Source organism: Nymphaea colorata, chromosome 7, assembly GCF_008831285.2.
Source record: "Nymphaea colorata isolate Beijing-Zhang1983 chromosome 7, ASM883128v2, whole genome shotgun sequence".
In the NCBI taxonomy this organism is placed as follows: Eukaryota; Viridiplantae; Streptophyta; class Magnoliopsida; order Nymphaeales; family Nymphaeaceae; genus Nymphaea; species Nymphaea colorata.
The window spans coordinates 21,198,612-21,225,929 of NC_045144.1; the positions used below are offsets into that span (position 1 = coordinate 21,198,612).

The 27,318-nt window shown below is 37.3% G+C and overlaps 2 protein-coding genes across 4 annotated transcripts; both read left to right on the forward strand.

Moving 5' to 3' along the window:
* The first annotated feature begins 1,014 nt into the window (after positions 1 to 1,014).
* Positions 1,015 to 16,253, forward strand: LOC116257666 (chromatin remodeling protein EBS). 3 transcript variants are annotated; one of them, XM_031634616.2, is made up of 6 exons: positions 1,015 to 1,388; positions 1,486 to 1,559; positions 1,738 to 2,080; positions 2,206 to 2,274; positions 10,410 to 10,548; positions 15,965 to 16,253. In XM_031634616.2, the coding sequence occupies exons 2-6, from the start codon at positions 1,487 to 1,489 to the stop codon at positions 15,983 to 15,985; spliced, it is 645 nt and encodes a 214-aa protein (XP_031490476.1). In that variant the 5' UTR covers positions 1,015 to 1,388; position 1,486; the 3' UTR covers positions 15,986 to 16,253. The 3 variants fall into 3 exon arrangements, with proteins under 3 accessions (XP_031490476.1, XP_031490474.1, XP_031490473.1); XM_031634614.2 differs by lacking the exon at positions 15,965 to 16,253 and adding an exon at positions 15,074 to 15,771; XM_031634613.2 differs by lacking the exon at positions 15,965 to 16,253 and adding an exon at positions 13,851 to 15,055.
* A 3,026-nt stretch (positions 16,254 to 19,279) lies between these two features.
* LOC116257652 (mitochondrial pyruvate carrier 4-like) lies at positions 19,280 to 26,377 on the forward strand. Its single transcript, XM_031634599.2, has 5 exons — positions 19,280 to 19,602; positions 21,442 to 21,540; positions 21,657 to 21,709; positions 23,538 to 23,611; positions 26,078 to 26,377. The coding sequence occupies exons 1-5, from the start codon at positions 19,545 to 19,547 to the stop codon at positions 26,121 to 26,123; spliced, it is 330 nt and encodes a 109-aa protein (XP_031490459.1). The 5' UTR covers positions 19,280 to 19,544; the 3' UTR covers positions 26,124 to 26,377.
* The last annotated feature ends 941 nt before the right edge of the window (positions 26,378 to 27,318 follow it).

The following is a 27,318-nucleotide window of genomic DNA, read 5'->3' on the forward strand; positions in this document are numbered from 1 at the left end:
CAAAACCTCTTGTACCATTTGAGGAATGTTTTAAACTATTGAAATAACAACTTTGGTTTCTATATTTATAACTTAATATTCATCCTTTGATATCATCACCAGGTTTGACAACATAGACTCTTAAAAGCTAACTACTTGTTTATATATATATATATATAAATATCATGTGGTCTCTTTAAAGTAATCCTGAAATTGATATCTTCCTGTTTCCCGATTATTTTCATGTAAAAATCTCCAAGCTCAGCCTCTCCTTTGTTAGGTCCAGTTGAGCTCCAGCTGGCCCAACATACTTGCGAATGCCCATAAATAGCATTACTAAACCAAACGTCTGACATGTTCTTTCCGATGTTATTGATATCAGCCTTGAATCGGCTAACTGATTCATTCAAAATCGGTAGCCCGAGTCGTGCGTCAGTTTTTAAATATTTTCTAACTATTCTAACATCTTTTCTTATTTAAGTTAAACATTTTAATACTCTCCTTTACTTTTTTGCCAGAGAATGTTTTTTTAAAAACATATATAGCCTATTTACAACCGATTCATGCTGCTGAATCAGTGAACAACCCGATACTCCGAGTCGTCATGTCGCCGATTCACTAGATGAATCGGTTCGTTTTCCATCGCTTTTCAATGTGGGACAGAAGCTGCAAAGCAAAAAGCCATAACGTCGTTCGGTGGAGGACGTTGGTGGGTGGGGGAGAGGCGCTCTCCGCCGTGTTCGTGTGCGACAGAAAATCAGGGAACTTTCTTTTCCACCATTTAAATGCTGGTTGAACTTCATCAACAAAATCCAGGGATGATATTGGATATTGGTAAAAGGAAAAAATTATTCTGGAAAAATTTTTGAAAGGGCGTTCTCTGCATCGATTATCTGATTTCTGGGCTTATGTTAGACACAGACATTCGAGTGAAAAAGAGAACAGTGAAAAAAAAAAGAAAAAAAAAAAGGAACAACGGAAATTAAAGATAAAAATATAAAAGCAGAATAACAGAGAGGAAAAAGACGGCTTAGTCCTGTGAGTACTGTCTCCCTCCTACCCATTTCTCCCCCTTCTCGGCTTCTTCTGTGTCGGCTTTTTTTAGGGTTTCCTGGTTCACCGTTTCGTGTCACCTAGCTCCCCCTCCACCCTCCACCCTCTTTCCTCCACCACCACCATCACCTCTACCACCACCTTTCTCTTCATAAGGCCTTCTTTCATCTTTTGTTCTTTTTTTCTGCATTTCTTTTGTTCATTCTTCTATTATTATCCCATTGCCAGCGACCATCGAATGCTTCTTTCCCGTTAGCGAACCCTCCACGCTTATTGGATTCAACCCTCGTAGCAATCCCCTGCTGAGTGGTCCTTTTATTGTGCTCTCCCGACTCCCTTCTGATCGTTGAGAGAGTGTAGATACCTACCCACCATCATTTTTTCTTCTCCGTCGTCGACTTCCTCTGTGTCTGTCTTTGTTCTAAGTGCTTTGATTCCGTGGTTTTGTTTCAGCATGGCGAAGACGAAACCGGGGAAGAAGGACTTGGATTCATACACCATTAAGGGGACAAACAAGGTCGTTAGAGGTATTTGCTTCGACCACCATCCTCATTTCTTGCCCCACTCTTTTTCCGTTCTCGTTCTTCCGCGTTTTGATGCTCGCATTGGAAGGGGCGGGGGCTGTGTGATGGGGTGGTATTGCCTGGAGTTGTGAGGCTTGTGTTTTGGCGTTGTTGGTCATCCAATGCCTGGGCTTTGGTGCAGCTGGCGACTGCGTCTTGATGCGGCCGTCGGATTCGGACAAGCCGCCGTACGTCGCGAGGGTGGAAAAGATTGAGGCCGATCATCGGAACAACGTTAAGGTTCGTGTGCGGTGGTATTACCGGCCGGAGGAGTCGATGGGAGGGCGGAGGCAGTTCCACGGAGCGAAGGAACTGTTCCTTTCCGACCATTACGACGTGCAGAGCGCCCACACGATAGAGGGGAAGTGCATTGTTCACTCCTTCAAGAATTACACGAAGCTTGAGAATGTGGGTGCCGAGGATTACTTCTGCCGGTTTGAGTACAAAGCTGCCACCGGCGGTTTCACTCCTGACAGGGTTGCTGTGTGAGTTCTTAGCTGGCTTTTGTTTCCTTCTCTGTTCTCCTTATTTGTTGTTTGAGAAAGGAGAATGATTTTCTTTCTTGCTTAGTGGCCGTTCGATTGAGGTGGTGGTGTTGTTTGCCTTGAAGGTACTGTAAATGTGAAATGCCTTACAACCCTGACGACCTCATGGTTCAGTGCGAAGGATGCAAAGACTGGTAAGGATGGCTGCTTATCTCGAAACTGGAAAATTCTGTTTCCATTTATGTGTACCGAGAGTTGCTTTACCGTTATATGAATGAAATCATTTGTTCAACAGCTTCCATTAGTGTTGAAACTTAGTTTATAAGCATAATCTTGTTGCTGCTCATTTCAAATCATAATTCATGCAGCAAACGATCTGTGGATCTCTGTTTCTTGAGGGAACTATTCGCCTCTGTACCATTGTATTAGTTTAATGGCTTTAGTTCCCTGTACTGTTCTCTTGTATGATGGAAGCCCAATTACAGTTACAATGAGAGAATGACTAGTCGTGTCTTCTAGTTACAATTATCTAAAATTAATATGGCAATATTTATTTATACATGCTACTCATCTTTATTTCCAAGTTTACATATGTTCATTCATCTTTGCATTTGATGAACATAATAAATTTAGTCCGCATGTTCTTCCCTTTTCATTTGCTCTTGTTGTTGCTTTTTGCTAGATGTTCTTCATGCATCAAATTATAGAGTCAAAGATCTTGTGGATGTTAAAAATACAGTTTGGTTGAGGTCAAGTTGGGCATTTTGTCATGCATGTCCTCTTCTTTTGGTCTATCATGTTAACCTTGTTGTTGAAATTAGCAAGTTCCAAGACAGATGGATGTGATATGAACATTAGACTGATAATCAATTTCTCTGATCAGGATCCATGGATCGGTATTAACTGTCCAACTATTTCGTCATTTACTCTTTGCTAAAGAAAATAACTGCTGTTGCACAATTAGTATTCTTCTTTTCTTGAGATTTTAAAGGTGAAGGAGGTTGTTTGGAGCATGTAAAGGGGACTGTGTGCGAGTTGTGATATGAAGTTTTCATATCTGGAACTAACGTAATTGTTTTTGAATTTGCTTATCTGATATAACAAAATTCGTAGGCTAAGAGGGTTTAGCCGGATACTATCTCTGATGTGCAGAGTATGCACAAATGCCTGTACAGAGGAAAAGTTTAACCCATCTTTTATCTAAATATACTGCTCGTAGTATTCAAATACGAATGTTTTCAGGTGGGACAATTACTCTTTTGGACATGGAATATGATTTTCAACTGCATTGGGGCATCAAATGGTTATCTGTTTTGTTTGTTTCTAGGAAAAGATGTGTCTTCTCCAGCTAGTACAAATACAAGAAAATGGCATGGTGTTCAATGATAATGGCAATTTGTTGGAAGTTAAGGAATTCAAGAGAAGTTCATACTATGCAGATTATTGGTTTTCCAAGTAAAGTTGTTGGTTGGATTAAAAAAAGTACTTGGTCCATACCATAGTTTGGAATTTTCGGCAGCAAAAGTTGTTATTATGTCTTATGATGATGGGAGAAAATTTTGGGGCTTGTGTTTGCTACATCCAGATGAAACAACTTTGATGTGTCTCACAGACAAACCTCCATATGTAGTGAAAGTGCATACTTTCATTACATTACATACTTGTGGCATTTTCTGATGCAATAGAATTCAAGGAGCTGCCAAAGCACTACGAGAGCAATGCTGGAGACCAGCAAAATGCTTATAGCCACATATATTGTCACCACTATTTCATAAAATCCCTTTCATGCTTGTCAAACAGGCTTGCAGGCTAAGATACTAGTCTTTTGCCTGTATTGGCTCCATTGTTAAAGAAGTATTATATACCTTCCATGTGAACCATAATGTTATATGTCAGCTTAATTGTGTGTGTGTGTGAGGGAGAGAGAGAGAGGGAGAGAGAGAGAGTGAGTGATTATTCCATCATTGAGTCTTGTTCATTAATAATTGTCAAGGAACTTTTGTGAGAAGATCCCATGGTTCCATTCTGTTGGGAGAGATTTTGATTTATAATTTCCATAAGCATGTATCAGGAGTAGGAATGGATAGTACAAAATTCAGAAGGTATTGTGCAAAATGAATCTGAATCACAAGATTTTCACTTAGATGTAGATGTCATTATGCCAACTTCTATCTAGTTGGATTTGTTTTTTGAACAAACTCCCTTTTAGACGGGGCCATTCCTTAAGTGATCTATCAACTGTGAAATTGGATTCAACATATCAGATCATTCTATGATATGTAGGAGAGGGCTGAACTACTGCAACTTTTCAATGTTATACTTCCAATCTGGGCACCTAGGTGGTAGATATTTTATCAGAGTATGAACTTTGTCACCACAGAAAACAGGAGGAAAGAAGAGGAAGATGTGGTCAACCAGGGAGGCAGCTGTCAATTGAACCTGCCTCCTAACCATAATCATTATGTTTAAAACAGGATTATACACTTTGGAGTTTGGACAAAAATGCCCCTACAACACAATAATAAACAAGAAATGCCATTAATTTTTTGTAAGGCACATGCTAGAATAAAAGAAGTGCTAGGTTGGATGTGTTTGGATCTGGGTTCAAATTTGAATACAGTCTTAACACTAGGAACTTAACCAATGCTGCAACATGAGGAAATTCATTTATTCCATACTCATGGCTAGTCACTGTTAGTTGGACTTTGCTCAAAGAAGTAGACATGTATTTCAGTTGCAGGATATGACAATTGTTACATGCTAAATTACAAGTGCCACTTGTAGTTCAGCATAACTAAGTTGATATTAGCTACTTTTTAGAAGGCCATTGAAAACTGTTATAGGCCATTGTGTCCTCATGGCTAGTCGATGGTCTGTGGCTATGGAAGTGAGAATGAACTGTGCTGTCAAAGTGCCAATATGGATGGATCTCCTCAACTTTGTGGTTGAACTATGGGACAAGTATATTTTTTTATGACATAGCAAGGTTATTGGGTGAGGGGAAACCTTGTTCAGGTCAACTCCGTCCTCACATTTTGGTGAGGCTAGGTGTGCTTGAATATGGATAGAAGTTTCCTTAGCATTTACCCAAAATTGAAGGTGCTAAAATGGAAATGCAGTAAATTTAGAAGTGGTGTATGAAGGTCTCACCAAATACTACAAGCTTTGCAGTGACATACTTCACAACCGTGGAGATGACCAAGGCCAATAGAAACTATAAGTATGAGAGAAGAACTTGAAAGAGGTGCCTAACACAGGTGGTTCATTGAGAAGATAGCTATAATAGATATCTCAGTGTCCATGAAACCAGATAATACCATAATAGATTCATCGCCTTTTGATAGGAGGAACAGGTAAGAATAGAGATTAGAACCTACAATAGATGGGTCTTGGCAAAATAAGGAAATTACTCCTAACTTTACAATGGTGCTGGAGGTAGAAACTAGATCTACAAAAGAGAAATAATTGCATGAAAGAAGACCTTGGACATCTAAGATTGCATGGGGAGGCACTTTGGGCACTTCTAATAGGAAGTTGAGGAGGCAGTTTTTGCATAAACACGGTAGATAATGCATCTCGACAAGTTCCTTGCTTTTTTCTACCACAGACATTGGTGCATCATGAGTTACACTTGCAATCCGAGGATTTTTTAGGAAAGTAAAGTTGGTTAGGAAAATCAACAAAGTCCCCTTAGTTCTCAATTTCTCATTTAGAGCTGCAAGGGCAATGCTCTTCCAAGGTTCTTCAGGCTGTTCCCACTCTCTATATAAGTTTATACCCAAAGTTATATGTGGAAAAATGAAGATAGTTTTGGAGATGACTATTACTAAATCCCAATGTGCGTGCAGAAATTTTTGGCAATGTCATAGTGGCTCATGAGATGGTGAATTCCTTGCATCAGCAGTCCCCAAGCTCTTGCTTTCAATTGGATTTAGTATATGATAGAATTAGGGGGAACTTCCTTCATATGACATTGGATGTAACACCTCATTGTGAAAAGGCTAGTTTTGTATGAAAATTTGTTGGAAATCTTTAAGAGCTTATGATAGGGTTGGTTAAATGATTGATTGTCTCGGTTCCTAGCCTTTTGGTGCAGGAACCGAAGTTATTAGGGAGCAGGTTAGGATTCTTAAAATCTAGAACTTGAGCTTGGTGCAGAAGTGGGCTGAATTATTAAAGGGTAGATTATAGCATGGATAGTCTAGTCATGTATTGAAGATTGTTGGAAATTTTCAAAGGCATATGAGGCGGCTGGTTAAGTGAGTTGTGTGGGTTCCTTATGGTTTTAGGGTAGGGACTAAAGTTGTTAGGGCAGGTTGAGATCCACTAAGCCAAGAGCCCAAGCTCAATGTAGGAGTGGGTTGGGTTATACTCTAAGTCACGGGTGGACCAAATTTGGTGAAGCACCCAAGTCGACTCGGGTGGTGGTGCGGCCCAACACGGTGCCTGACTGCATCAAACCAAGAGGTGACGCAGGGCTAACCCATTTAGTATTAGATTCTTTTTATTTGTTATATTCAATTTATTGATTTGATTTTGTACGCTTTGATTTCCATTGATTTTGTCTTGGATCCAAAATAATTAGAAGGCCCTATTTAAGGGCACAAGTTGGTAGTTTACATTCATTTGAAGTTGAGCAATGAATGTAACTCTAATTTGCTTTATTGATTTATTTTTATTCTTTTTTTTCGTTCTTTCAGTTATTTTTTTACTTCACCTTTTAATTGCATTACTGTAGAGAATAAGGTGAGAAATCTTAATCATTGCATCAGATTGGTATTGGAGCCAGGATGTTTTCTGATCTTCATCATAGATGAAAATTTAAAGAATGATCTGGTTGTGGGAAAACAAAGGAAAAAATTGAATGTTTTGAAAAAAAGCTTGATGATCTTGTGTTTTGCCTAATCAAATATATAGATGGCCTACACTATAGACAAGTGGACATGGAAGAAAATATGTGAGAGAGACAAGGGCATTGGGGAGAAGCAAATCAAGAAAGCAAAGTGCACATGAATCGAACTGCATCTTAGAACTTTCATTTTCTTGTTCCTTTGTTTTTCTCATGGCTTGGTCATTCTTCAAATCTTAAGCCATGATGAAGACCGAAGAACAACCTAGCTCTAATACCAATTTAATGTAGTGATTAGGATTTGTGGCCCAATCAGTGCAACAATACAATTGAAAAAGGAGTTGAAAAGTAATTGAAAGGGAACAAAACAAAGATAAATCAAGACTACACAAATTAGGGTTATTGTTATTGCTCAACTTTAATAATAAATGCCAAAAGCTGGACTCTCATGGCCTTTAATAGGATCTTCCAGTAATTTTGGATCCAATACAGAAATTAATGGAAATAAAAGGTTCTAAAAGCAGTAAATTGAATGAAACAAATAAAATGGATCAAATCCAAAATGGATCAGCCCTACATCAAGAGGTCTCGAACTAGGTGATCCTCTGTCACCTTTGTTATTTATGGTGGTCATGGACATACTTCTTTGAAGGGGTTGAATTCAGTTCTGATTGTGGTCCCATTCCATGTCCTTGGGGATACTAGGGAGATGATTAAAGGTATTATAGGTAGGAACTAGGAACCTTACCCATCTTCTGCTGGCTTATCGAGGGTTTCTTCTCTTTGTGGGGAAAACACATACTTCCCACTGTGAAAATCTTATCAAGAAAATCCTAGTAAGGCTGTCGAAGTGGAAATTGGCTGCTTTATCTTGTCTTTGCAGGCTGTGCCTTCTCAACCAAAATACATAAGTGCAGGTACAACAGTATGGCATGGCAAGAAAGTATAGAGAAAAAACTGAAAGCCATGAAAGAGAATGGCCTTGATCTGGATATTATCCAGATCTGGACCATGAACTATCTAGTACACTATAAGTACTTGTGCGGTTGTGCCCCTAAATTACCATACGGACATTGGTGTGTCACCCAAGATGGAGTACCCATGTTACTTATCTTCTCAACCATAATCTGTATCCCATTCTTCTATTTTTGTGTGCCTTCTTTATGATCCATGGTTCTGCTATGAAAATAATAAAATCTTTAGCATAAAATTTCTTTTCACGTTTGACTGAAAGAATAGCCACAAGAATCATCAAATATCTTGGGGCAGTATTTCCATCCTTAAACTGAACAGGGGTAGGCGTAAATGACATTATTGATCTAAATTAAGCCTGCCTTAGATACTTGGCTCTGCAATCTGCATATTTATCCAAGGTAGGCTTTATGGGATATAATCAACAAATATCTGAAATATCATAGCTTGTGGATGTGAACCAGCAAATCCAAAGATACCTGGAGCTGGAGAAGTCTTTTATGGAGTTGGAAGAGCATTAACGACAAGGGTGAGTGGAGAATAAGAAATGGAAATATCACTAGAATCTGTCATGATGATTGGGGTCATGGGATTGTTATTTACAGGGTTGCAGGGAATGGGTTCTAGAACGTAGAAGCTCAAGCATGTTTGCCAATAGCCAGTGTTGTTGATTCCTGGATGCACAAAGTTTCTAGCAGCTGGGAGGTGCAAAGGATAGTTCAGGATCTTCCCCTTAGCAAATTGTAGGATGAATGGACTTAGGACAGCAAGGCCTGAAATCATTTTGTAAAGGAGCATGAGATGGCATTGTATCAGAAGCAAGAGCCTTAAGGACTCTAGGCATCGGCAATTTTGCCCCTCTCCTCCACAGCCACTGGTTTCTGTTTCTAGTGAGGGAAGGGTGCCTTCAAGTTCAAACTCAGCATCACCTGAAAAGAAGGGTCTACCTATTGCTAACAGAGGCATCTTTCATTCTTTTATGCGGGGAAGAGGAAACCAATCTGCATCTCCTGTTTGACTGCTTGATATCTAGAAACATTTGGATGTCTATTCTTGCAAGTTGGTATCTAGAAAAATTTGGAAGTATATTCTTGACAAAATGTGGCAAAACGTTGTGGAACATAAAGGATTGTGGATGAACTTGGTTGGTCTCTTTGTATTTCAAAAGAGGGCAGTTGAATAAATATTTGAGAATAAGAATTTGGGAATATGGATGTTGAGGAACAAATTGACTTTTCAGGGTTCCTTGAGCATACCCACGTCTACCTTACCTAGAATGATATGGATGGACCAGAAGAAGCATTACCTGAATATGAAATCCAAGTAAACCAAGAAAAGGAAAGAAAGAGATGGCTTTCTATGGCCTCATCCCTGGTCTCTGTTGAAGCAAGTATAAGTTTGATAGCATCGTGAACATCCTTAGTGAGTTAAAGGAGACATTAGGAAGATAGCTGCTATGTTCTCAACTAATTTCCAGGTCATTAACGGCAGATATCTCTGATATTGTAAATCAAGTCATCATTGTCACAAACACCAAAAGGTAGGCTATATGGCTATAGTGAAGCTACCAACACTAGAGAGTGACCAAGTTTCCATCTACTCTAGGAGAAGTTTCTCATATGTGCATCAAGAGAATACTTCTAAAGAAATGTTAAGTCCCTACTAACTCCCTTTTGTAACCTTTGTTGGGTTGTCTTCCTTTGGGAGGTTTTTGGGTTCTCTGTCACCCAGTTTTTTTTCTCATCTGATAAAGAGGTTGGGTTCGATCCTTAGCAAGCTTACATTGGAGAGCTTTCAGACTCATTGATGTAAGAGCCTTGATTATAAAAAAAGCATTGGCCCTACTTGATATGTTGTTGAACGCTAGGATGTTACTGTGGCTGCTTGTTCGTACTTATGTCAAATTTATTTGGTGACACCTTGTTTTGCCTATTATGTACAGATTCTGCAATTATTATCCATAAGCTGCAAGAAGCATGGATGAATATGCTGAATGAATGCTGCTGCATACATTTACATATTGCAATCCCATGACGTATGCACATGTCTGTTTGATATATTAAGTTGCTTGGACATCATGTCTGCTTATCCTAACTCTTGTGATTGTTGCATTAGTAGTATTTACCTAGGACTCTAGGTCTTTGGTTCAATTGTGCTTGATGGTTAATTTCTAAACTTGTTGCACTTAGTACAGAATTATAATATGATGGCGATAGAATCATTGGGGAGTTATCTGAATTAGATGCAACATGAGCTTGATTTGATTCTTGTTGCCTCTCGATTCCTGCAATTAACTGCTTGTGCTGGATATTCTAGACAATTTTGTCTCTAGGGCCTGATTGAGCTTGCTTTTTACGAGTACTTTACCTGCTTGTATTGCTCTCCATACTCTGACTATTGTTATGGACGTGATATTTGAAGGCCCATGATCATCTATAGTATGCAGTATTTGAAGATCCATGATCATGTGTTGCATGCAACTTAATTTTATCATGTCTAACATTGCAGGTTTCATCCATCTTGCATGGGTATGACTATAGAACAAGCAAAAAAGTTAGATCACTTTTTATGTTCTGACTGCTCCTCTGAAGATGAAGAGAAGAAGCCAAACAATGTATATCCTGTTTCACCTTTAGCTGAACACAAGGTCAGAAAATGTTTTCTTCTCTGGAATATACTTATCCATTATTTTGTTTTTATGCTTCTTATCCTTGGTGAGGGTTACATCTATCATATTGAATAACTGACGTCTTAGTGAATGGCATAATTAACAAAAGAGCTTCAATCATTCTTCCTGTGAGTATGTGAGGTTGACAAGCTATTTCGTGATATTATGGTATATAATTGATTTTGATTCTGTTGTCACTCTTCAAAAAGCACATCGCTGCTAATAGCATTATGAGAAAGTAAATGCATCTGATCATGCAACTATGTATGTGTGCTTCAAAGTTTCCTTTTTTCTTTCCTCTTATTTCATGATTTTCTAGTGTAATTGTTTTTTCACATCTTTAAGATAACAAAAAGGCAAAAGGCGGTGGATTGAAATTACTTTCCTTAGGTTATCTAATCAAAGGTAGCAGAAGGTCTTTCTTTTTTTTCTGAGCATTGTTTGGAATGAAGGGGCCTGTACAATGTGCCTTCATTGAACAAGCAGCGATGTCCTTAAGATAAAACCAACAAATGCTTCATTATCCCATCATCTTCTCTTTTTTTCTTGGCATATCCATTCTTATTGTTCTCCATGCCCTCTACTTTAAGCTAATGAAAAGGAAAACAGTCTTCAATTGGGGAACTTGCTTTCTTTAGATTACTGACTCAAATGTAGCACAATGGTCTTTGTTTTCTTTTTTAACATTGTTATTATGTTACGGAAGGGCCTGCACAGAGGTGTTTCATTCGAGGAGTGGTCTTGCCCTGAAAAGAACACTACAATGCATTATTATCTCTTCAAACTTCTTTTTGCATATCCGCACTCTCTCTCTCTCTTCTTTTTGTGCATATGCTGCCATGAGTCTGTTGCTTTGTAATCATATTCGTTAGATTTATTAGAAACTTAGATCTAACTGTTGTATGCAAAAGTTAAGTACTTGGGTTGCCTTTTCATGTAGATGTGCATGAGTTGCCAATCCGGCTTTGTCTACCTATGCATGACAGTTGAGAAAGGATCTATCCTGTCACTTGACTTTGATGGGGTAATGATGTGAATGTCATATACAAGCCTAGGCTTCTTTGAGGACATTGAAATCAAAGATTCGATGGAATTTACTAATTTAGATTTATTTCCAAAAACATGATCACAGTTATGGTTGAACTGAAAACTAGTGCTGAATCTATTTATTTCATCAGATTTAGCAAAATAACTTTCTTATATATATTTATTTTTATGATTTGATTGTGACATATGAGCATATTTCTCGTGAGCCACAAAAGTTAACATCCATAGTATATTGAAACTTGGCAACTCAAGAAATCATTCTTTCATCTATACCCAAAAGTTAACATCCACGTAAGGGAAGAAAATTCTATATTCTGATCCTTAGGGAACAAACAGTTCCAGCATGTCTATATGATTAGATAATGAACAATTTGCACCTGAATTTCCACTTCAAGATGAAAGAAATCATTCTTTCATCTATACCCAAAAAGTTAACATCCACGTGAGGGAAGAAAATTCTATATTCTGATCCTTAGGGAACAAACAGTTCCAGCATGTCTATATGATTAGATAATGAACAATTTGCACCTGAATTTCCACTTCAAGATTACTGTATCTCCATCAATACCAGATATTTATCCTACATAGTACACATAGTCATATGCACTTGCAAAAACTATATATTCCTAGTGGCAGATTAGTTTCCATAGTAATCTTGCTATATATTTAGCAGAACATATTTACTTTATTTAGTGTAATCATCTTTTTTAGAAATTTAAATTATCTATAACCATTTTACACTAATCCAAATTATTAATAACCAGGATAAAAAGGAGTTGACATCGATTATAGATGGAAAATACCCAAATTTTTAGGTTATTTTGCAAATCAGGAGATAAGTTAAGAAAGCATTGATTGAACTAAGATATTTGTGAGATCTTTTTTTTGGTCAAAATTATGACTATATATATGTGTATCCTATGTTGCCAATTGCACTTGATATCCTTTTCCAAAAAGCAGCAATGACCTTGTTTTTGTTCACTGAATGTGCATTGCGATGGGGATGCAGTCATGAACTCAAATGGATCCAGCTTACGCATGTCTGTGACTCTGTGTGCATGTGCAATTGTTTTACTGGCTTCTTGAGACTCTGCACTTTTTTCCATTTCCGCACCCACACCAAGTGACAGAGCTTACCATTGCATGGGAATCTAGATGTCTAATGATGTTTCATTGATTTTTGAATAATTTTGCTTGTATGATTTGAAGGGTGAAAACTGAATTGACATCAGGTTCCCACCCATTGGGGTTGTCCGATTATCTCCTCTGTCTCGGTTTTCAGTGTACTCATAAAGGTATATTGACAGACCAAATGAAAGGTTCCCATGACCAGGTGACCCTTTAGGGTGAAATGGGTGCCACCTGATCCTCTCTTGTGTAAACATGCTCTAGTAGTTTAAAGAGGTTTTGGTCTTAGTGTTTGAATTAGCACAAGTTCATTTAGAGTTTTCCTTTCCCATAAAGCTCGTGACTTCTTCTTTTGTTCATTTTGATAACAAAATTATAATATTGCTTTCTGCTCTCTCTCGCGCTCTCTCTTTGTGATTGCATCACATGTCAAGGAAATGATGGGTTTCAATTTTTTATCACTTTAAAAGCTGGGTCCACCAGGTCCTCTTCATCAAGATGAACAGTTATTTTCCAATATCCAGGACTCTCTCCTTCTCTCTCTCTTGCTGTCTAGAGATATGCTGCCTTGTTATTCTGAACCTTTAAAGCTCCTTCGGTAAATCTAATTCACAAATGGATATTACTTATCCAGAATCTAGGGGAAAATTTGTAGAGTAGATTGTATAGGTTGAAATGGCTTAGACTGTAGATTCTTAAATCAATCCGTATAAAATTATTGATTATCTTTTATTTTTGAAATATGTACATGGGAACCATGCGTTTAGACTTTAGAATTACAAAAGAAGATGCTGTAGTGCTGGACGATTGTCCAGGTTTCAGAATGCTGGTCAACATAAAAGTCCCCTCATTGTAATTGGATTATGGAACTAAGAGGGTTATGTAATTCCATATGTGTACATCTGTTTTTGTGCTTCTTGTGAGTGAGTGCTTTCTTTTGCATTTCTGTTAGTTTATCTGCATTAAATGTTCCTTCTTTTTTTTGTCTAATCAACTTGATAATTTATACAAAATAGAAAAATCTTATCTTCTTTCAAAAGGTAAAAGATTTATTTACCACTATTTTTTTTTCCTCGCTCTGATGCTACTATGCAACCAACCGTCAGGGCACTATGATTATCCATTCTTCAGCACATTCATGTATGCCATTGCAATTTCATGGCTACTGCCACGTCTTTCCTGTTACCACCGTGCCTTATTTTCTATTTTCATCCCAATAAAAGGTGATTAAAGTTAAAATTTGAATTTGCTGCTTCTGTGTTGTTTCCCGTCTCTTTCTTCTTTCTTTAACATGTTAGGTCCTCAAAGCTGGTTATCTTTTTAAATGATGCAGTAGCAGAGGGTAAACATAGCAACTTGTGTTTTTTATGGTTGATCAAAATCAGAACTAAATTCAGTAGTGTATTGGTTTTTACGTTAGTGTTTCTCTTCCTCGTATGTTTTAATTTGGAATCTGCTTCGAGTTATAGTGGGGTTGATGTGATGATCATATGAACTCTTGAACTTCAGTTACATAGCAGCTCCTCAAAGTTTTCAGTACAAGTGATCAGCAGTATTCGCGCTTCTAGGGTTCTATTCATTTCAAATATTTGGGATGAGGAACCTAGATAAAATATGTGCCTTCGAACTCAAAAGCTCTCTGGCTATGTTTTTTCTTTTCAACCAAGTTTTCTGATAAAGTAGGCTTCAGAAGCTAGGAACAGTTCTTAGTTGTGGATCTTCTTTACTGAGGCCTATTTTGTCAAAACAAAATGTTTTATGTTTCTTGTGAAGAAGAAAATGATATGTACCTCTTAGGATTTAAGGTGTATGGAGCAATGCTGGTATTGTCATTGGATTCAATATGGTTGTGATTAATCATCGTGACGAGTTTAAGGCAGCAAATTTCTTAAGAGATTTTGGGTGTCTGCAAAATCCTTGAAAAAGTAAATTTTAAAAATTTTGCAAATATTTGTTTGAAGGTAGCCTTATTTTCTTATCAAGGAGTTTTCAGCAATTTATGATGACATGAGACATGTTCACAAGTTTCACCTTAAAATTGTAGTGAGGTGCCATATTGCCCTTTCTGTCTGTTCTTCTTAGCAAGAAGGCAGTGATATTTTTGAGGGGTATCAGATTTGTGAGTCTCATCATTTACGTATCTCATACAGGCAAAGCACTCGGTTTTCTATTTACAGAAGAAAATGTCCTTGATTATGGGCCATGTCCAAATGGTGCACAACTTGTGCAACCATTGTTTTGTTGGTTAATTTATCCTTTAGCTTTTTTGAATGCGACTTCCGCCAAAATTTCACGAAAGTTCTTTAATGACATGGCATTGGTGTTTCAGGTGGAACCTAAACGTCGCAAGAGATAAAACTGTTAATCCGAAAAGGGAACGTTGCCTCTTCTGCACAGGGGGTGAGCGTTGTCTTTTAGAAACTTGTAGCCTGTATTCCTGTGTGGAACTGTACAGTGCAGTGAGCAGTGCTTGCATCAACTGAAGGTTTTAGATCTACTTAGTGGTTTAACTTATATCATATTCTAGTGTTGGGAATGGATGGTTTACCCTGTTTACTTTGCCTTTCTCTGTTGGGAACAGTGGGAACTAGTGAGACACAAAATATGCATTGCCGGTTTTGTCATCGTGTTGTACAATCTGTTCAAACTAGTATATGTGTTGTTCAGGCATGTGAATTATTTTACCTTTTCACCAAGACCCACCAACATCTTGGTCGGCTGGAAACAGATTTTATGTCCTGGTACCCATTCTGCTTGCACCAGTAGCTAAATGCTAATAGTGATATGCAACCTGGTTCCTTTGATGGTGCCTTCTTGTCATTTGATAATGGATCTACTGTCCGAGAACTGTGTTTTGATACTTGGAAGCTGGGTCTTTGTTTTAGCTTTTTCTGCTAATAGCCGTTGGACCAGGCGACTCAGATTGACTCGGACAACTAGCAAGTGTCAGATGTGAAATATGAGACAATTGTGTAAACTTTTAACCACGGATTTCAAAGTAGATTAGAATTTCATTGTATTTGTCCATACATGTGATGTTTCTGCTTTATCTACTTTTAATACCTTACTTTTTTGTTGCGGGCGCAAAAGAGATGCGATGGGTGTCAAATTGAATGTCCTGAATCAATTTTCATCTCTGCCAGTCTGCATCCTGAGCTTTTTCCTGTCATCATCGTAAGACTTGATGGTAAGAGCTCACTCAGAGTTTTTCCTTTTGAAGGTTTCTCATCATCAAACATAACAAAATCTGGGTAGCAACTCAGGTTTTCCAATTAAAATTACTGGAGTAGTTGTATTTGAGAAGACGCTAGTTTACACAGCAGGAACGAGAAAGGAAATCAAACATGCGTCATTTGCAACATGGGTTTGAAACAACAAATGGCTGCCGTTGCTGAAGATCAGAATTCCTGAACAAGATCTAACAAAAGTTACAGACTGAGGAGAGAAGCATGTTCTGTGAGCATATGCTAGCGTAACCTACCAACTATGGTTGCATTTATAATAGTTTTCAATCTGCAATTGAAATTTACTGCCTCTGTCTTACCTCACTAATTGCATCATTACTCGAAGCGAAAAGATATGGTTCCATTCATGCAATTGACGTGCTTTGGATTTACCTCACTAGCTGCGTGCAAAGATATGATTGCATTCATGCAATTGATGTGCCTCGGTTTTATTTTACTAGCTGCATCATTTTCCCAAGTGCAAAGATATGGTTGTATTCATGTTAACTAGTAAAAAATTTCAACTGACCTATCTAAGTTAAATAGTCTAAAAAAAGACTTCTATCTTTTGGGTGGTTTTTCTGGGCTGTCTTCCCCGTTCAATCAGCAGCGAATCCAACAATTTGGTGGTCTATGTCGTTGCAAAAACGGTTCAAATCATATGATAGAAGATGAAGAAGCAAGAGACTTGCAACAAAAGCAGTGACCACCTGCTTACAAGATTGAATTTTAAGACCTTGAAGTTGAAAGAGCTTAAGTTTTCAGTAATTGAGACGTCTTTTGGCACAATCCAATAAAAGTCTGCCCACCACCAACTTGTCTTTCAAAGGATAGAAGAAAACCAGAGATTCGTCACATGAGTTGGTCTCAATTTGTTCCAAATCTTACTTATCAAGGGGAAAGGGCAAGAATGCTCAACACAACTTAACAGAAAAACGTCAGAAATGTGAGATTGATTTAAAGGCCTTTTGTGAAAATTCTTTTGTAAGTTGATAAAGGATCCGAACGTGGAAATTTAACGTAATCAAACTGATTTTGATGGACATTGCAGTTTGATTTTCACATAAAAATTTGGTTCTAAGTTTAAGTTACATTGATTAGTTATGCACGGAAAATAGTTGGAACAACTGATAGATAGGGTTGTACGTTAACCAGGCTCAAACTGGCCTTGGCCTGCCTGAACCCGGTTTGATCTTGATGGGTCCTGACCGAGACCTGATGCTAGCCGGCCCTCAAAAGCTAACAGTTCTTTAATTCTGCTTCTAATGAGCATCATGTGTATGCATTCAATAATGGGCATTGGATGCACGTTAATTTCAAATTCCTTCAACTATCTTCTCTCATTAGGAAACAAAGATAAGGGGTTAGTTAGAAATTGGTATTCTTTTATGGAGAATTATATTATGTTGTTGTGTACTAAATGTTGCCGAATGGTTAAAAACTAAAATCCGTCTCTAAAAATAGTAAGAATCATTGTTAAAAACACCATGAACTGGTGCTCCATCATAAGTCATTTCTAATGCCCATGTAATGACTGTTTTTTAATAGATTTTTTAACTATCTGGAAACATCCACGCATAACAGCATATAATTCCCCGCATCTTTTTTTATGTAAACTACATTTAAAATTTAAGAAATACAACTATAGTATTATCATTATAATAACATAGTATTAATATTAGGTTAGTATTTTAAAATTTTGATTATTTTATTTCATTGGGACTTAAATTGGCTTCATGCCTTGATCCATTAATTTTGGCTGGAAGTCAAAAGAGTGTGCTGACCCATTGCCTTTGCTCGCATCTTGAATTCCTGATGGAGTTTGATGTTGATTTTGGACGACTGGTAGGGTGAAGTCCCTGATCAGATGCTGCCAAGCCTACCTAAAGGTTCACGTGACCTACTAAAAGAAAAATAATTAAAACTAATTTACATTTTTTTTTAAGAAAATAAAACTTAGGTGATCATTGACCTCTCCGCCTCAAGACTATGCTTTGAACATTATGATTTTTAATAAGTATTAAGCTCAATTTTTTTTTTTGCTTAAAATTGATTAAACTATGTTTTCATGGTATTATATTAAATTTCTTGCAAAAGTTGTTAAAAATTTATTGGTTCACAAATCCTTAAAATGGACGGGCGGACTGGAATGCGTTATGAGGCACGTCAACGTTCAATCATGTATCGAAAAAGAAAGGTGGGTCCTACCAATGGTGAAGCTAGAAATTTCTTGTTAAAGTGAATAATTTATTTTAAAATTTACATTCTCAAATATACTTATATGTAAAAAAATGAAAACTAGTGAAATACACATGTACATATATTTTTTAGGGTTAACATGAATAATTGTCTACACCAGCCACAATATAGGGTTACTATTGCGTCTTATATAGGGGTGAACACGAGTCGAGTCAAGCCTGAGTTCAGTTAGTTTAGTTAGCTTGAGTTTGACTCGCTCGAGCTCGAGAATAGGTCGACAGAAGCAACTTGAGCTCAGTTCGGCAGTTTACATGTTGAGCTCGGGCTCGACTCGATTAAGGCTCGACAAACTCGTTTGAGTATAATTTATATTCATCATTACGTGTTGAGCTCGAGCTCGACTTGATCAAGACTCGACAAACTCATTTTATTCATAAAACTGATATTCATCGTTACGTGTTGAGTTCGAGCTCGACTCAATCAAGGATCGGCAAACTCGTAACTCATTTGAATATATCGACTTGATTAAAGTTCAACAAACTTGATTAAGGCTCGAGTTCAACTTGTTAAGTAAATTACTCGGTTCAAACTCGTTCACGAGTGAAGCTTGTTCACCCATAATCCTACATGCAAGTTGACCCATGTGAGATCCAACTCTATACTCAAACGCACTCGTGGAGCCACAATATTGGTTCATGTGGGCAGTTGCCCACACCCGTTCCAATTTTTTCTTTATTTTTATATAGATGACTTTAAATATTTGTTTATTTATATGTACTAGTTCCTTATGAGAAATCAAAATTTTTGAAATGGTATTTTTCAATCAGAAAGATTCTGACTCTCAGTACAAAAAGGCAAGAAGAATGAGGTGAAAGCTTTTTTTAGCACCACATATGAACTGCGTTGTTGAATTTCTTCAGCACAAGAAAAAATGAATTTCTTCAGCACAAGAAAACACATAATACTTTGTAAGTTAACTGTATTTGCAAATAAATAAAAATTTGGAATTTTTGTAAATTGTTTTATTGATGCCTTTATTCCACCATTATCCGCGACTAATGATTTTCAAATGATCAAGAATAAAAAATAGTTTCACCAGAAAGATGATTAGCAGGAATCGTGGTAGGTCGGATCGTGGATGGGGTTAGAGTTAGATGAGCGGCGTCCGGTGATCCCGACGGGGTGACGTCGTGCGGGCGGCCGTACCTGATCCTCTCTCTCTCATCTCGTTGACGGCGGCGGCGGCAACATCCCCTGGTTGGTGGTTTCATCCTGGAAGCCCCGACTTCCGGGAGAGAGGGATAGAGAGGAGCGAGCGAACACGTCTCCCTTCGCTTCTCGGCCTCTCCCTAGCTCACCGCTTCCCAGGAGTCACCGATGGCTGCCGCCTCCAAGCTCCAGGCTCTCTGGAACCACCCTGCTGGGCCCAAAACCAGTAAACCCTCTCCCCTTTTCTCTTTCGGGATGGATTCGTTTCTTTTCTTGGTGAATTGAGGGAATCCTCGATCTGATCTTGTTCGCGGTTTATTCTTATTGGGCACTCGTTCCTTTTCAAGCGTCGTGCGATGGGTTTTTACCTTCTTGTTTGAGTCATATATTTCTGCTGCCGTCGGTAGATTGGCCTGCTGGATCCGGAATTGCGGAAGATGGTTGATGGGGGAAATGGATTGTCGATGCCCGATTGAATTGATTGGATTTTGTGGGAAGGAAGAAGGTTTAAGGCTGTCAGTCTGATAAAATAGGTTGATTGGTTCTTGTGTGAAACTGATGGGTCGTCGTTGTTATTTTGGTGCCCGATGGTACGGGGTTTTAGTGAATGGCAAGCAGATCGCTCACAGATTACCTATTCTCTTTCCGCCGTTACTCTTGCACTTCTCTGATGTTCTGTGCACCATCTACTACTGTCTTCAACAATATATCAAATCAACAGGTGCTTTAGTTTTACAAATTCGGGAGGCTTTCAGTATTTGCAACAGAATATTTGGTTCATGTCTTTTTGAGCAAAGAAGAGAATTATCCTCGCTCTCTCGCTTAGTTTGGCAACTTCGAGAGGCTGTCAGTGTTTCCAACAGAACATTTGGTTTATCTCGTTTTAAGCTGAATTACTCTCTCTCTCTCTCTCTCTTTCTCTCTCTCTCTCTCTGTCTCGGTTATCCATATGAGGGTTATCCTTCTGAAATGACCAAAAACGTAGGACTTTTTTTAAATCAAAGCAACACGTTGTGAGACCGTTTGTTGCTAATGAAAAATCGTGCACCTCCACGACATAATTTCAATGTTCTTCATTAGGCGACTAATTGTATGAAAGACCAAAAATGTAAGGTTGTAGATTCATCAAAACAACATGTTATGAGACTTGTGACATATAAATCAATGTCCATCTCGATAGTATAATTCTTCACACACGGTGTGGTTGTCAGCATTCATGAAGTTATTAAGCTGCAGTACTCATCTAAAAACTCAGAGCTCATCCAGCTGCATTCCTCACAACCTCGTAGTTGCTAATTAGGAGCTGACGGACTTCCTTTCATGATTATGCTAGAAACTTCGACATGAGTCTGGTGCTTTGTCAGAAGGGTGAGTGTGGATCCCATTTAGTTTGACAGAGTACTTGCTCAAGCGTCTCAGACCTTTGTGTCTATTCAGGATTCCGATCTGTAGACTTCTTTACTAGAATGGACTAAAGTGTTTTCTCTTTTCTTGTCCCCTTTTCTTACAATAGTTTGAGGCAGAGTATGAAAAATAGGTTTGCCTTTCATTTGTAGCCAATTTTAGAAGTTCATGTGTTATCCTTTTTCATGTTTGCGTTCATCTTTTCATTCATTTACAAAGTTCTCTGTTCATTTGCAAATCATTAATTGGTGGATATTACATTTTTTTTTTCTTTTTTGTACTCATCGACTTATGACAACATGCATTTTATCTTGTTGTGAATGCTTGGTGTGCATCTTTCTATTGTCAGTATATACTTTCTATTTTGTTATTTGCTGGAGGGAATACAACAATCCTTCAGATATCTCATTATATTTTGATTTTCAGGCTTGCGGAGTTGTTAGCCGACATTATGCTTCATACACTAATATATGAGGAACTACATCAGTGAAGGGCTTAAATTCATTTTTTGCATATTTCTTTGAAACTTTGAAAGTAAATACATATATAGGTCTTCAGTTGTCGTCTCATTCCTTTGCTGTATTTTCTCCAAGTAATTTTTGTGCTTTCTAGTGCTTTTGGTTTGCTTAGCCATGATGTATCTCAATTATTGTAATTGTAGTTCACTTCTGGGCACCAACTTTTAAGTGGGGCATTAGTATAGCTAATATTGCGGACTTCTCAAAGCCACCTGAAAATATTTCCTATCCCCAGCAAGTAGGTGAGTTCCCTTCGTAATTTGAGTTTGTTTTCATCAGGTAAGGAAAGAATGCAGGTTTATGAACGGCTCTGATGTCTTTGACTCTCTTATTGATGGTTCACTCCTTTTACATTCAGCTGTTGCATGTACTGGCCTCATCTGGTCCCGCTACAGCACAGTTATAAAACCGGTATGTATGCTAGAGCTTGTATAAGCTGTCTGAACTTCCAAAATGGTAGTATTCAATTCCAATAGTGAGCTTTCTGATCTAGCATTCTTGTGCATCTACTAAGAAAGCTGAACTAGTACACATTATTATCCAAGTTTTCTAGAGTAAAGTTACCTATAGCATAGCAACTTCTAGTAAGTTCTGTGAAGAATTCATTAATATGTTAATATATCCTTTTAGATGATCAAGAAAGTCACATTTATGATATATTCACTTTTTCCTTCTGTTTCAAGCTTTCAATATTCAATATCTATGTTGGTTAAAAGATTAATGTATTGTGTAGATGGAAGGCAAAAAATTCTTCTACATCATACACGTTCTTGAAATGGTCTTATAAAAGTTGAAAACATGTTTTGGGTCACCCCTTCCGGTTTTGTTTTCTCGGGAGAGTAGGTACTGCCTCCTTCAACCCCTTCGTGCCTTTTTTCTTTTGTTTTGATGGCACATGCTTCGAGAAGCATTGTGCATAAGCATATGAAAACTACTGCTAGAGTAATTGTTGTCTGCTCCAAATCCACTAGAAAATCCATTTTAAGCATTCCAAGCGATTGGGTGGATGCAGAGGCAATGAAAGAGTTCTTGGTGCTGCTATGAGGGATGTAATGAGAGTGTCAGGTTGGGGATGAGACTGACGAATATGGTGACCTTGTGAGAGATCTGGAAATGTTCATTGCGCTGTATAACATGGCTACCAATGTATAGTGCAGCATATATGTTGTCTGTAGACTCATTATATTTAAAAATAAATGTCTGTGTGCTTGCATGTTTTTGTCTATCTTGTGGAGGAAAAGGGTGGTGTCATTGTTGAAAGGCCATTGGTCATTTTAAAAATGGTAGAAGAGGATAGTTACTCTGTCTCTCTGTCTCTCTTTCTCTCTCTGTCTCTCTCTCTCATACACCGATATGCTTTCAGTTGTTGATGTCATAAGGCAGTTTGTGCCCCTCCAACACTTGGTTCAGCTGCCTTTTATGGACCAATGCCCCAAAACAGATTAAAAGAAAAGGTGTAACTAATTAATTTCTTCAGTCCTTGTTAAACTCAATAAAGTGCTAATGTACAAAGTTAACAATCTGAACATCTTAGAGTGAAAATTAATGTGAACGAGCTAACTTATCTTCATTATGGACAAACTCTTTTCTGGAAATAAATTAGTTGTTCTTTAAGATTGACTAATAAGAGTGATGAGGGTAAGGATGAGTGGTTGTTTAGTTTTAAATAGCAAAGAGGTGCAAGGTGGCATCCTGAAGGCCTAATTTGCACCAAAAAAAAATTTACCATCCTAGTCTGCACCCAAATGTTCTAAGGTAGGTACTTTAACATTAATTTGAAAGAACAAAAAATCATTACAAAAGATGCATGATGGAAACAACTTAAAAATAGAAACCGCACAGGTTCTGATATTTCAAAGGAGACATGGTAAAATACATAGCATGTTAAACATGTAGTGTTTGTGTATCTGGAAGCATCTAATGGCTGAACCTTGAAATACTAGATTGGACATTTTAAGTACCAGGTATGCAGCACTCTAAGCCAACAGTTGGTCCAAGATTTGAAGTACACACTTTTAGCGAGATTGACACCTTCTGTAATTCCTTTTGCCCTAGCTTTCTTGTTGTGGTAAAACCGTAAAAGAAAACTAGTAATAATGTAACTAGTCTATATGTTACATACAATGTGAGGAAATTTTGTTCCCTTCTTTGTTACAGTTGCGTAACTAAAATCTAAGAAATTTCCCATGCTGTTGAGTATTGCTGATGTTGGTCCCATTGTAATGTTGTGATACTGCAGAAAAATTGGAACCTATTTAGTGTGAATGTTGCCATGGCAGGGACTGGCCTTTATCAGCTTTCTCGGAAAATTCGGTAACTAAGTTCCTTTTTCCCTTTTGTTTTTATCTTGAAGTTGATCATTGTGGATTAGTATTTCTGTTTAAGCTTTCGTGAAATTGAAACCCTGTAGCAATGTTGTAAAATGCATAGTGACCTGGGTCATAACATAGAATGGGAAAATCAAGACATGTTTTCTATAAAAAATGTGTGGCACATAAATATAGCAACGAATATTCATCAGCTAACATGCATAAGTCATATGAAGTCTCAACTCATAAAGGAATAAGCTTAAGGTCCTATACATTTAAACTTCTTCTATATAAATGAGAAATGAAAATATGATTGTTCTTCATTGTCATTTTCATTGTTTCCGTCAGAACTTTATTTTTCTTCTTCATATTGAACCATTCAAGATATAACTCCCAAAATATGGTGGCAGATTCTTCTTCAACCCATGAATCTAATCTGATAGAGTCAACTTGTCCTCTACGCTTCTTTGTTGAAGTTTTTTCTAATTGGCTAAAATAAATAAGTGAAAATTTGTTAACATATATTATAAACTTCTAGTATTAATGGCCAACTTATAAAACAAATGTATATTAGCTTATTACCTTTGTCTCAATTGCATCTTATACCAAACATAAGCAAAGTCATTTAACCTTTTATATACTTGCATTAACTGGCACTGCACTGTGTAGTCATTCTCAAATCTATTCCGTCACATATCTAAATGTAAATCAAAAACACTATGAGTATGAGAAACAACACTTAAAATTACTAAATTACAATATTGGATGATAAATTGATATTTCTTGTGTAATACTTGGATGTGTTATTGTTTTGTTTTGAATAGTTGCACACCCTTCCACGTCACCTTGACGATAGCCTTATTTTTCATCCCACAATGAATGACATCTAGCATGTTAAATCTGAATGCAATTTAATAAAACCTTGTTCACTTTTCTGACCAATCTGAGTGTTGCAATTGACATGCATGATTTTAAGTTATATGTTGATGAAGGGCATGATGAAGTTGCCCATTCCACTTCTCACCTGTAATCCTCTACGTTTAGGCAGACACAGCTTCCTATTTTCCTCGAGCTGCTGTTTAATGACTTTTTTGTTTTTATAACTTCAGAGAGGTACCACATGGCTGTCTTATTTTCACAATTAATCTTAGGACTTCAACCAAGGGTACTTTGATTTTTGATAATTTAACACTTGATTTCAAAAATTTACAGTTTGAATACAATTTCTAAAAAAGTGAAAAAGAGCTCTTTTCAAAAACAATAGCTGAAATTCAAGAACTTTTACAATCTGTTCTACAATGTTTGAGCATAGAAGTTTAATTTCTTTGGAAGACAAAACTGATGTGTTTCTAGAATCTGTTTTATTATGTTCTGCAGATTCTATAAGATTGTTTTTTCGTAAGTATTATCCGTCAGCACGATTTTGTTGTCTCACCTCTTATGTGAATGTGATGCAAGAAGAAAGCATAACTAAATCTTGTAACTGGATCAAGTTAGCTTTTTTTTAGTATAGTACTTGTAAACGGATCTAGATCCATAATCCATCCCTTCCTCTATATAAAGGGACTTTGGTTCATTTTGTAGGCAGTCATGAGTTGAAAGAAATGCAATCTCTTTTAGTTTTCTCTCTTCTTCCAGTTAGTAGAGTTGTTTGCTTAAAGAAATAGTTTGCTGTTTTACTCTCCTATTCTTCTCTTTCCCAAGTTATAGTTAGTGTTAAGCATAGTTTTAGTTTAGTTGTAAGTGCAGTTGGATTAAGATCTTTGATCTTAATTCTTATTGCTTCAGAATGTCTGTGGTTCATGTCTCTCTGGTTTCTTGCACTTCTCAAGGTGTCAGGCATACAGGTAGGGGGCAATTGGCAACAGGAACACTAACACAGTATTCCATGAATCTGTTTTAAAGATTGAGGCAGGTTCATGGAACAAAATGTTACTGTAACAAAACAACCCTTTAGTGAACCTGAATATTCCTGAGTCCTCTCATGCTTTCTCATTTTCACTTCTTTGCTATATAGGTCTCACAAGTACCAAGTTTCTACTTCTCATGGTCTCAGCTGGGAATAGGACCCAATACAATGTTCCTTTTTATATATAGGGACCTATTTAAGCTCTCTAACCAAATCTTGAAGTGTTAAATGATCAACTATACATGCCTTTTCTCTTTTTGAGGAAAAAGTTTCCCTAGATATGTATATATATATATATATATATATATATATATATATATATATAGAGAGAGAGAGAGAGAGAGAGAGAGTAAATAATGCCCAATTGGCCCATGCAATATCTATGCCTAATCATTGGAACGAGAGAGAGAGGAGCGAAAGTCCAGCATCCATTGGGCACTATTCACCTTCTTTATATGTGTATATACTTGAACTTGCATTCATATTGTATTTATATCAGTATGCTGCCTCTGTTTGTCTCATCTTATCTGGACACTGAATCCTGTACATTCTCATTTTCAGCCAAGATTACTTTTCTGAAAAGGAGGAGGCCCTTATCGAGGAGTAGAAGTGGTGTTCCCTTGGTGTTGAGCCCATGGTACATGAAAATCTTACACGTATGAAATTTTAAGATGTGAAGGACATCGTGTCAAGCCTTTTTCTGACGCTGATGTTTCTTAGAATCAGATGTTTGTATATGCTTGTCACGGCGGAGACTTTTGATTTGTTCTTTGAATTTTAATTGCTAATAATCACGGAAGGCAATGGAAGGTTTGAAGCTTTCCATAGTGCCATGGTAATTGAAAATTATGCTTCGTGTCATTCATTGGGCTGCCTATCCAATTTTTTCAGAATCTCTGCATTGGCAAGCCAGTAGGAGAGATTGGGTATTTGCATGTTTTGGTTTCAACAAAACCATGCATCACTTCTGCCAGTATTCAGCACATATATGCAGAACTTGCACTCCATAGTAAATAATGCAATTATGTAAATGGCTAGGAACTTAAAAAATAACGCTGCACATTACTGTAATAATTGTCTTCTAATATGGATTTTGGTATGCTATTCGAAGGAGGTTACCATCTTTCCTTTGGTGACTAACGAAGACGTGTTTTTGTTTTATTAGTGCATTTTATCTGCAAGCAGATATCCTTGATAAGCACCATTGGGCTTTGAGAGTATGATTTACACACACGGCTTGGGGCTTTCCATGTGGTTCACAGGTAACTAGTAATTCTTAGAAAATTAATGTGGATTTCGACGACAAACCATGCTCAGGTCTGTAGGTATGGAACGTAATTCCGGACATTGCAGCAGATGTCCATACAGAAAGGTCTAGAAACTTAAAAACTTTTTCCTTAATTAGAAATAAGAGGATATGACATTTATGAAATTTTTGACAATTGATTTTTAAATATTTTTCAATGATGAATAGGCATCGAGATGAAACAAATGAAACGTTGATTTCATATGAAATGAGTGACAGATCATATTGCTGCAATTACCTTTATGAATGGAAATATCATAAACATCTGCTGTCGTATTCAACAGTCATAAGTATTTGTATGTGATGATAACAAACAAGTATGAATTTGAACTTGAATAATAATTGACTGGACAATATGCATGAATTCAGATAGGAATATGCATCAAAACCAATTTTAAATTTGAATTTCAAATCAATCATATGTGGCGACAAACGGTGCCCATAGTTGATATTATTAAAATTTAAAACGTGGCGGCAATTTTGCATTGGATTAGAC

Bases quoted from the DNA above. Each gene is read 5' to 3' on its own strand.
- LOC116257666 (XM_031634613.2), top strand. From the start codon at position 1,487: ATGGCGAAGACGAAACCGGGGAAGAAGGACTTGGATTCATACACCATT. The intron at 1,560-1,737 runs GTATTTGCTTCG...GCTTTGGTGCAG, and splicing joins GACAAACAAGGTCGTTAGAG to CTGGCGACTGCGTCTTGATG. The intron at 10,549-13,850 runs GTCAGAAAATGT...ACCAACCGTCAG, and splicing joins CACCTTTAGCTGAACACAAG to GGCACTATGATTATCCATTC.
- LOC116257652 (XM_031634599.2), top strand. From the start codon at position 19,545: ATGGCTGCCGCCTCCAAGCTCCAGGCTCTCTGGAACCACCCTGCTGGG. The intron at 21,541-21,656 runs GTGAGTTCCCTT...TTTTACATTCAG, and splicing joins TTCCTATCCCCAGCAAGTAG to CTGTTGCATGTACTGGCCTC. The intron at 21,710-23,537 runs GTATGTATGCTA...GTGATACTGCAG, and splicing joins ACAGCACAGTTATAAAACCG to AAAAATTGGAACCTATTTAG.